The 10,385-nt window shown below is 59.0% G+C and overlaps 1 protein-coding gene across 3 annotated transcripts in view; it reads right to left on the reverse strand.

Annotated features, from left to right (window-relative positions):
• Positions 1-10,379, reverse strand: part of ATP13A2 (ATPase cation transporting 13A2) — a 14,757-nt gene extending 4,378 nt beyond the window's left edge. The window contains exons 1-23 of one of the 3 annotated variants that reach the window (XM_027631053.1): positions 10,277-10,379; positions 9,634-9,701; positions 9,149-9,316; positions 8,338-8,396; positions 8,106-8,217; positions 7,925-8,004; positions 7,467-7,544; positions 7,137-7,206; positions 6,136-6,270; positions 5,821-5,887; positions 5,609-5,740; positions 5,297-5,464; positions 5,109-5,219; positions 4,959-5,005; positions 4,682-4,870; positions 4,404-4,610; positions 4,165-4,278; positions 3,873-4,029; positions 3,477-3,597; positions 3,142-3,266; positions 2,480-2,640; positions 1,402-1,512; positions 14-93 (exon numbers count right to left, since the gene is read on the reverse strand). In XM_027631053.1, coding sequence (XP_027486854.1) covers positions 14-93; positions 1,402-1,512; positions 2,480-2,640; positions 3,142-3,266; positions 3,477-3,597; positions 3,873-4,029; positions 4,165-4,278; positions 4,404-4,610; positions 4,682-4,870; positions 4,959-5,005; positions 5,109-5,219; positions 5,297-5,464; positions 5,609-5,740; positions 5,821-5,887; positions 6,136-6,270; positions 7,137-7,206; positions 7,467-7,544; positions 7,925-8,004; positions 8,106-8,217; positions 8,338-8,396; positions 9,149-9,316; positions 9,634-9,636 — 2,495 coding nt within the window. In that variant the 5' untranslated portion in view covers positions 9,637-9,701; positions 10,277-10,379. Of the gene's footprint in view, positions 1-13; positions 94-1,401; positions 1,513-2,479; positions 2,641-3,141; positions 3,267-3,476; positions 3,598-3,872; positions 4,030-4,164; positions 4,279-4,403; positions 4,611-4,681; positions 4,871-4,958; positions 5,006-5,108; positions 5,220-5,296; positions 5,465-5,608; positions 5,741-5,820; positions 5,888-6,135; positions 6,271-7,136; positions 7,207-7,466; positions 7,545-7,924; positions 8,005-8,105; positions 8,218-8,337; positions 8,397-9,148; positions 9,344-9,633; positions 9,712-10,276 lie in introns of those variants that run through there. The other 2 variants (XM_027631052.1, XM_027631054.1) reach the window with 2 other exon arrangements.
• Between the last annotated feature and the right edge of the window lie 6 nt (positions 10,380-10,385).

A 10,385-nucleotide genomic window follows, 5' to 3' on the forward strand; every position in this document is an offset into this window, starting at 1 on the left:
CCCCGGGCCTCACTTGAGCTCCTGCAGGCTGCACACCAGCTGAGTCTTCTGCTCAGGCAACATGCGGGCGAACACGGTGGCTCGGAGCAGGATCTGCCAGGACGGGAGACCCCGTGTCCATCCTGGAGCACCCCCAGCCCTGTGCCCAGGGGGAGCTCAGGGGGCACAGGGAATCTCACACTCCCATCCCTGTGCCCAGGAGATGCTCGGAGGGCACAGGGGATCTTACACAGGCCACAAAAACACCCTCAGGGAATTTTGTTTTGGAGCTGTGAGGTCACACTGGGCCTCAGGGAGGTCAACCTTGATGGAGGGTCCCCAACCCCACCAGAGGGAACCCAACCCCACCAAAGGGTTCCCCAACCCCACCAGAGGGTTCCCCAAGCTCAGTGGAGGGTCCCCAACCTTGTTGGAAGATTCCAACCCCCAACCCAATTCCCTTGCTGTAAGGTCCTCAACCCCACCAGAAGGTCCCCCTGCTTTGCCAGAGGGTTCCCCAACCTCACCAGAGAATTCTCAAACCTCACTGGAGTGTTCACCAACCTCACCAAAGGTCCCCCCAACCCCATCAAAGAACCCCCAACCCCACCAGAGGGTTCCCCAACCCCACCAGAGGACTCCCGATCCCACCAAAGGATCCCCCAACCTCAATGGACAGCTCCTCAGCCTCGCTGGAGGATTCTCTACCCTCACCAGAGCATTCCCCAACCTCACTGGAGGGCTCCCCTACTTTTCCAGAGGGCTCCCAACCCCACCAAAGGATTCCCCAACCTTGATGGATGACTCCCCAACCTCGCTGGAGGATCTCCAACCTCACCAAACAATCCCCCAGCCTCGATGGACAACACCTCAACCTTGCTGGAGGATCCCCCAACCTCACCAGAGGACTTCCAACCCCACCAAAGGATCCCCCAATCTTGCTGGAGACTCCCCCAAGCCCACTTGGGGAGACTCCCCTAACCTCACCAAAACGGACCCCAATCTCCCCAAAAGGGTCCCCAACCTCACTGGAGGGTTCCCCAACCCTGGCAGAGGGTTCCCAACCTCATCAGAGCATTTCCCAACCTCCCCAAAGCATCCCCCAACCTCACTGGAGGGTTCCCCAACCCTGGCAGAGGGTTCCCAACCTCATCAGAGCATTTCCCAACCTCCCCAAAGCATCCCCCAACCTCACTGGAGGGTTTCCCAACCCCATCAAAGGATTCTCCAACCTTGATGGAGGACTCCCCATCGTCACCACAGGGCACCCCAACCTTGCTGGAGCATCCCCAACCCCACCAGAGGGTTCCCCAACCCCCATGGAGGGTCTCCCAAACTCAGTAAAGGATTCCCCAACCCAGCTGGTGGGTTCCCAACCTCTCCGAGGTCCCAGCCCTGTCAGAGGGTTCCCCTGGGACTCACCTTGGGCAGCAGGTCGGCAAAGTGCTCACAAACCACCTGGAAGGATTTTCCATTGAGGGCCAAGTGGCAGGGCTGGGGAGGGAGGGAGGAGCCATCCTGCTGCTCCAGGCCCTGCCAAGGAAAACAGCTCCTTGTTCTCCTTCCAGTCCCTGCAGAGCCTCGGGATAACAGGCTGAGCAGCCTCCTCAGGGCAGGAGGGAGAGCAGCTGCCCCTAAAGCCCAACTCCAGGGATATAAAAGGGGGTATTTGGGATAAAAAGCTTGTTTGATGGAGCTCTTGGTGCCAAGCCTGGAGCAGGACCTGCCAGCATCCATGAGGAGCAGGTTTGGAGCCTTAGCTCCAGTCTGACGTGCTCCCAGGGAGACAGGAGCAGGATGTATTTCCAGGCACAGAAATGGGGATATTTGGGATAAAAAGCTTGTTTGGTTGAGCCCTTCATGGCAAGCCTGGAGCAGGGCCTGGAAGCATCCACGAGGAGGATTTTTGGAACACCCCTTCCAGCCCAATGTGCTCCCAGGAAGAGACAAGAGCAGCTTAACTTCTCCTAAAAGGGGCATTTAATGAGGGGTAGGATCACATCCTTCACTGCCTCGAGGGATAACAATGCTGGAAAACCACTTTCCATCCCTGGAAGTGTCCAAGGCCAGGCTGGACAGGACTTGGAGCAACCTGGGCTAGTGGAAGGTGTCCCTGCCCATGGCAGGGGGTGGAACGGGATGAGCCTTAAGGTTTTTTCTGACCCAACCCATCCTGAGATTCTGGGATTCCCGTGACTGCGGGGAGAGCTGGACTTGAGAGATTCCATTTCTTAGAAATAAGGAAGGAATTAATGGCTGTGAGGGTGGAGAGGCCCTGGCACAGGGTGCCCAGAGAAGCTGTGGTTGCCCCTGGATCCCTGGAAGTGTCCAAGGCCAGGTTAGAGCCACCTGGGATAGTGGAAGGTGTCCCTTCCCTCGGGGACACGGGACGAGCTTTAAGGTCCTTCCCAACGGAAACCCCCCTGGGATTCTGTGCAGAAGTGGGTGACTGGGCACTCTGGGCTCGAGGAACCCCCAAACCGTGCCGTGGGGGTCTCACCTGGGGCTGCTCCTCGCCCTGGGAATCCTCGGCCGGCAGGAATCGGAGCGCGGCGGGTTTGCCGTGCCCGGGCGGGGAGGCCGAGACGAAGACGAGCCGCTCCCGGGGCTCCACCATGCGGCAGCCGCGGGCCACGTTCAGCGCCGTCAGCATGTTGTCCCCTGCCAGGAACGGGGGGGAGGACAGGGAATGGGCTTTTGGGGGCTCCAGGCCAGCAGGAGCAGCTCCGACCCGCCGGGTCCCCTCTCTGTGGTCCCCCCCGTGGTTTCGGGGGACAACTCCAAACCCTCGTGTTTTCCCCAGTCCAAAGGAAAGCAGATTCAAATCGTGCTTTCCTGGCTGCAGAACACCTGGAGTTGACTCTGTTCCCCCCCATGATCCATGAAATGTGGGGTGTTTGCAAGATATCGACATTTGGGTGATCGAGAGCAAAACCAGGAGCTTTTCCACACAAAAACCTTCCCCAGCCTGAGCCCACCAGCCCTGTGTGCATTACAAGGGCAGGGATACGCCAACCCAGCGTCCAGGAGTCCTTGTTGTGCCCCCACAGCTGCTCCAGGCCACGGATTTCTGGCAGGAAACCCCTTCACCCCTTGCCCAATGCCAAAGACTGTCCGTGTCCCGTCCCTTCCCAACTCCACGTCCCCGTTCCCCGGGATCACCTGTCACCATGACGGGTCGGATGTTGGCGTTCCTCAGGAGCTGGATCACAGGCGCAGACTCTGGCTTGAGGACGTTCTTCATGACCAGGAATCCCAGGAAGCTCAGGCTGCTCTCCACGGAGTCCCTGGTGGGACACAACGAGCCCTTCACCACCACCACCAGGCACAGAGGAGCTGTGGGTACAAACAGCTAAAAATCCCTCTGGGAGGGAGCCAGGAATTCCCTTCGTGTGGATTAGGGTCTAATTCCTTGCAGGCTGCAGGGCAGCAAGACATCTTTGGAAATGCTCGGAGAAAACGAGGTGTAAAGGGAGAGAACAGGGCTGGGCACCAACCTGGGCAGCTGCAGGGCCTCCTCGAAGGTGGTCACTGTGCCCAGGGCTTTGCCAGCCAGACCCAAGACCCGGAAACCATCCGTGGTGTAGTGTCGGAGCATCTGGGAGAAATCCAGGGGCACTGGAAAAGTGAGGCCAGAAGAGCTCCTGAAGGAACCCCGAGACCAGGAGAGGGGAGACGGGGCTCGAGCTTCCAAAGGGCTTTGGGTGCTCATCCAGCCCCCAGCCCCATTCCTGGTCTTCCATCTTCCTGTTTTCTTCCCCACACGTGGCTGGAGCTAATCCAAAGCTCTGTGCCTCTGGAAAGTGCCCCTCAGCATCCCTGAGGACAGTTCCCTGCAGGGATACAGATGATGGAGCAGCGGGACTGGTGACCCCCAACATCCCAGTACACACCAGTTTCCTTCCTGCACAGACTGGCCACCATCTCCGGGGCGCCCTTGACGTACACGTGGGCTGTGGCTTCTCCGGGGAGCTTCACCAGGACACTCATCCTCTGGAAGGAGGAGGAAAAAGGGAAACGCCGGAGGATCCCCAGGGGCGACTGGTGCTTCTGCTGAGGGGAGGGAATGTCAGGGCCAGGAGGAACCTCTCCAGGAGGAATCTCTCCCAGAGGAACCTCTCCAGGGCTGTGAGGAGCAGACCCAGCGGTCTGGGGTGCCGGAGCCACTCTGCTCCACGGGATTACCCTGTCCCGGGGCTGCTCTTCCTCAGGGGGAGGTTTCACCACAGCCAAGACTTTCATCCCAAACTGCTGGAAGGTTGGGAGCTCCCCCTCCTCCTCCTCCATCATCTCCAGGCGCTGCAACCAAGGTAGGGGCTGGGACGGCGAAGCCCCCCCAAGCTCACAGGGGGTCTGACCCCCCCTGTCCTGGCAGAGTGGGATTCCTGCCTCCTCCCCCTTTGCATCCCCCCTTCCTGGCTTACCCAGCCAGTGGATTCCAGCATTTTGAGGTCCACGGGGTCCCCGACGAGCTGTGCCCGCAGCAGGGACAGGCTGTGACAGGAGGCCAGGGCGTGGAGCAGGGGCCCGGCCGGGAGGCGCTGCGGCTCATGGACGATGGGCAGGAACCGGTTGTTCTCCAGGGGCACCACCCCCCACACGTCCAGCCCTTCCTCCGTCAGCGTTCCCGTCTGTGGGGAGAGCCTGCGGTGTCCCGGAGATCCCTCCCCCGGGAATGGTGCCCCCGGCCCGGCCCGCTCACCTTGTCGAAGCAAACCAGGCGGATCTTCCCGCACAGGTTGATCCGGGGGGGGCTGATGCAGAAGATTCCCTGTTTCTTCAGCCTGTTCTGGGCGTAGATGGTGCCCACGGTCATGGCAGCCGGCAGCGCCGGCGGCACGATGACGGTCACCAGGTCCAGGGCGCGGATGATGATCTGCCCCACAGGCACCTGGCAGGGTAGCAGGGACGGGGTGGGCATGCCTCATCCTGATGGTCGCTGTGGATCCTGGGGGATCCTCCAGCCCCACCAGCCCTACCTGGTTCCTAACCAGGATGAGAATGCTGTACAAGGTGCCGATGAAAGCTGTGCCGGAGGGAGAAGGGTTACTGAGGAAAGCTGAGGGAGGGGGTTCAACCTTCCAGAAGAGTTTGGATGCTCCCAGTGGTGTCTCCATGCTCAGACCTACCCAGGACGGCGAGGAACAGGACGAACTTCACGGCGTCCTTGTAGAACTTGAAGCTGACGGGTTTGGGATAGAGGATGGAGCTGATGAGATCCCCCTTGGCCGTGCAGAACCCTGTGGGAAGGGCCGGGGGGTCACCACGTGCTCCTGAGGGTACAGATCCATCCCAGTGTTCCTCCCCAGTCCATCACCTGTGCGGGTCACCACAGCCAGCACTTCCCCCCCCACGTAGGCCTTGGCCTGGATGACGTGTGTCCCGCAGAACAGGGTGTGCCTCCGGTGCTCCTCCGGGGAGTACACGGCCCCGTCCGCCTGCGCCCCGGCCGGCAGCGGCGTCTTCATCACCGGCACGCTCTCCCCTGGGAATAACGGAGCTCTGTCAGCCTGGGCAAGGCAGGATCCGGCCAGCCCGGATGGGAAGGGGCTGCCATAGGGTCACTGAGACACGAGGCTCATCCTCTCCCCTGAAATGCCCCGGGAATGCCAGGGATGGAGGCTCTCACCCGTCAGCATGCTCTCGTTGACCATGCACTCGCCCGTCAGCAGCGCGGCGTCGCAGGGCACCAGCAGCCCGTCCCCGGGAATGCTGATGCAGTCCCCTGGCACCAGCTCCACCGAGCTCACCATTGTCTCCTCTGGAAAACAGCGTGGCCGTGCTCAGGCACGGCACCCCGAGGCCATCCCAAAGAGTTCCACACCGGAGCGCCACCCTCACCTCCGCCGCGCCGGCGCACTCGGACGCCCACTGACATCCTGGCCACGGCCTGCAGCGTGGTGCTTTGCTGGGAGACAGGGAGGGAAAAGTTAAAACCACCCGAAGGCACCCAAAAAGAACATCAAAGCGTCCCTGGAACTGGTCTCAAAGGCTCGGGATCAGGGACGAAGGACAAGGAAAGCCATCCTGCCACTGGATTGCAGGTTGTCCTCACCCAGCTGGGCTCAGGGGGAGCTCGACACCAGCACAGAGGTCAAAGGGCAGCAAAAAATGGGCCGTTTTAGAGAGATGCTCATCCCAAATAATCCCACCAACCTTCCTGGTCTCGTAGAGGGACAAGCCCAGGGAGACGGTGGAGATGAGGAAGATGCAAGCGGCGTAGTAGTAATAGGCATCACACACCCACAGCACGATGCTGAACACTTGGAAGATGTAGAAGGGATTGAGCACCTGCAACAAGGGGAAGGAGAAGCTTTGGGAAGAGAACTTCTTCCAGCCCACTGTGAGACCTCCAGGCTCCTTGGGGAAAGAAAAAAAGTTTCCTCCAGGCCACCACGAGACCTCCAGGCTCCTGGGAGGTGGGAGACCTGCCTCCAGCCCATCATGAGACCTCCAGGTTCCTGGGAGGTGGGAGACCTGCCTCCAGCCCATCATGAGACCTCCAGGTTCCTGGGAGGTGGGAGACCTGCCTCCAGCCCAGTGTGAGACCTCCAGGCTCCTGGGAGGGGGAAAAGCTTCCTCCAGATCCTCATGACACATCCAGGCTCCTCAGGAGCAGGGAGAGCTTCCTACAGCCTAGTGTCAGGTTTCCTTGGGGTGGGGAAAAAGCTTCCTCCAGCCCATCCTGAGACCTCCAGGCTCCTTGAGGAGGGGAGACCTTCCTCCAGATATCAGGAGACCTCCAGGCTCCTTATGAGGAGGGGAGACCTTCCTCCCTTCTGGGAGGTGGGAGAGGTTCTTCCAGCCCATCATGAGACCTCCAGGCTCCTTGAGGAACAACAGCTCCTGTGGAGAAGCTGGCCCTTCCTTGAGGCTGGGGATAGAGCAGCTGATGTCCCATAAACCCTTCACCCTCCCCAGTTTTCCTCATGGACGATGCTCCTGAGGATGCTCAGCCACCTCCACAACTACCTGGGGGTGCTCCTGTCCAAGCCAGGACAGGTCCCCTCCACGGCTGTGGCAGCTCTGCCTTCTCCCAAAGCCCTCTCCTCCCTTCCCAAGGACCCACAAAGCACTTGGAGTGAGGGACGTGGAGCCAGGGAATGATCTGCCCCGGGAAAACTCACTCCTTGGAAGCTCAGCCCATGGACACCCACCTCCTCCACCAGCAGCTTCGCGTAGGACTTGACGGGCACCTCGATGAGGTTCGGGCCGTAGATCTTCCTCCTGGGAAGAGAGAAGGAGAGGGAAGGAAATCCACCCTTGGGAGAAGGAGTATTTCCACCTCTTGGGTCCCCCCTGCTGTCCACACCTCCATGGGAGCTTGGTTACGTGGAGAAGCCAAGCCCAGGAATTCCATCCCACCCAGCAGCTCGGGGTTTGGAGGTCTGAATGCAATGAAAACCCAGGCTCCAGGACTTTCTGCTCCTGGAAAAGCCCTGTGTGCTCCCTGTGCATCCCACAGGGCATCCCACAGGGATCCCCACCTGGTGCTGTGGTCCTGCTGGTCCAGCCCGGGCTGGGAGAGGTGGAGATCTGCACAAGTCCAACCCTCATCCAGGACACTGGGAAGCGCCAGGGGAAGGAAAAACGGAGAGACAGAGTCAAAACCAGCGGGAACAGCGGAACAAACACCACGGCCAAGTCCCTGGGAACACTAAAAACCCCCTTTGGAAAAGGGAGAGTGTTGTGTTCCTTGGCCTTTGCAGCAGCTTGTGAGTGCCAAGGAAAGCCAACAAAGGGGCACAGTTGGGAGAGCCGGGAGCATCCGGAGCTGCCAAACTGCTCCGTCCGGTTCCCTGTGCCCGGAAAGGCACCGACACCACGGGATGGACTCCAGGAGGGACAATCCTGAGCAGTGCTGTGGCTCCCAGGGCGTCCAGGAGGGTTTTGAGGGAGCCGAAGGGGCAAGGAGAGGGTGGAGAGGGGCAGGGCCGGGGAATACCTGACCCTGCAGAACGTCTGCCGCCGCTCCAGCCACACGTAGCGCATCCCCTGGAACAGGTAATACCTCAGGACGTTCTTCTGAGCCCACGGGGACGGAAAAGAGAAGGTGTTGGTGGGGTACGAGGGCAGCCCATAGGAAGGGAGAGGGTTCCCAGGGGCAGGAAGGTCCTGGGCATCACCTCCTCGTTCTCGTGGAGCCGGAGGGTGTCCCGGCTCTCCTCCTCATCCGACACTCCGACGGCGACGCTGCTCCGCCGCTCCTCCGGCCGTGCCCCGGGGGGCTGCTCCAGGCTGGCCAGGGAACCAAGGGTCAGCACTCCCTCAGAGCCCCAGATCCTACGGGAATGGGAGCTCGAGGGTCAGCCTTCCCTCAAACCCCCCGGATCCCATGGGAACACGAGCCCGGCTCACCTGCCCTCGCCCAGCGGCTCCAGCAGCACCCTGGAGGTGAAGCACTGCCCGAAGCGGTCCTGGAACACAGGGATGGTCTGGGATGGACGCCGGGAGCTCCCTGCTCAGTCTAGAGCCTTGGGAAGGCAGGGAGGCCCTGGCTACCCATCTTGGGGGATGGAAGGGTGGTTTTGGGGGATAATGAAGAGAAATTCCAGGCCCGGTTGGCTGACGGGGAAGGGGAAAGCACAAAGTGATTTTAGGAATAAGAGTTATTCCTGGAATAATGGGATAATATAATTATTATTAATAATAAAATAATGATAATATTATATAATCAATATGCTACAATAAATATATAATAAATATGTTATAAATAACATACTCATATATATTTATGTATTACATAATGCTAATAGTAATATAAAATATAATGGCAATATGATAAGAATATTTTTATATATATACATATTTTAATAAATAACGATGAAAATATGATGATAATAATAATAATAATAATAATAATTTAATAATAAAAAATTCCTGGAACAATTTGGTGCTGGGGCACCTTGATGGAAGTTGAGGGTTCCTTGATGATGATAATTATTACTATAATAATCATAATCATTATCATAAAAAATTCCTGGAATAACTTGGTGCTGGGGCACCTTGATGGAAGTTGGGGTTCCTTGATGGAAGGAGATGCCAGCCATGGAGAGGGTGAGCAGCAGCAAGGACCATTCCCAGGACCCTGCTGGGAGCCCAAGCCCAGCTCCACAGGCCCCCAGCACGGAGAAGGTTGGAAGGAGCCCCCAGGCCCCCCAGGACTCACCCTGATGATGACCCAGTCGGCCTGGCCCAGGGCACAGGGTCTGCACTTGGCCTGCACTTCCAGGCTGGGCTTCCAGTGGAACAGCAGCAGGAGCAGCCCCGCGGTGAGGACGGAGCCCACGTGGCACAGGAGCACCCGCCACGGGCGGCTCTGGTACCCTGACACCTCCTGCAAGAGAGGCTCACCTGGGCCTGCCTGGCGAGACAGCAACTCAACATTATTGCCATTAAACCCCAAATCCAGACAGGCCCTTGGTCAGAAATTCAACAAAAATTAACATTATCAGTCATTAAACCCCAAATCCAGAAAGGTCCTCGGTGATAAAATCAACTAAAATTAGCATTATCAGCCACTAACCCCCAAATTGATAAAATCCTTGAGCTTCCTGGCGGGATTTAACCCTGGGCAGGTGACAATCAACACCTCTGAGGGTGGAAAACCCCCGTCCCAAGCCTTCCTCCCCACGGAGAATCCCCCAGCCCTACCATGTGGGATGGATCCGGCTGCAGCGTCCCGTAGCTCCGCCGTCGGCTCCCCAGCAGCCTGCTGGCGTCTGCAAATCCCAAAAAAACAGGGAAAAGGGATAAGGAGAGGGGATCCAGCTTGGTCACCAGCTCCCCAGCAGCTTGCTGTCTGCAAATCCCAAAAAAACAGGGAAAAGGGATAAGGGGAGGTGATCCCGGGGGTTATTGAGGCGATGCCACCCCTGGCTCATCCCAGACGGCGGCTGGACCCGGCGGCTCCCGGTCATCCAGCCCGGGATGCTGCGGGAATGGGGCACCCTGCGCGGCCCCGTCCCGCTCCGGCCGCACGTGACGGTCACGGGAGCGGCGCCGGAGGAGCCCCGGGAGGGAATCTGGCGGAATTCCAGCGGCTTTCGGGAGCGGGGCTGGGACACGGCCAGGCCGAGCTCTCTAAGCCACTTTCCTCCGCTCCCTCTGCTCTCTGCGCCGGGGCCACAAAACCCGGCACTTCCCAGTTCTCAGGATGTTCGGCACCTCCGATTCCTGCCGGGCTCCGCTGCTCCCCGAAGCCCGGCCTGGGCATCACTGGGATCATCCCAGGCGGAATTTCAGTCATCACCCTCTGGGACGTGAAGCTGAACCTGTTTATCCTCTAAATCCACACCAGATTACAAATCACGACATTCCCAACTCCAGGATCTTTGTTTACCCCCTAGATCCACATCTGATTACAAGTCCTGGCATTCCCAACTCCAGGAGCTTTGCTTATCCCC

This window comes from Corapipo altera, unplaced genomic scaffold (genome assembly GCF_003945725.1).
Source record: "Corapipo altera isolate COAL_440 unplaced genomic scaffold, ASM394572v1 333, whole genome shotgun sequence".
NCBI classification, from domain to species: Eukaryota; Metazoa; Chordata; class Aves; order Passeriformes; family Pipridae; genus Corapipo; species Corapipo altera.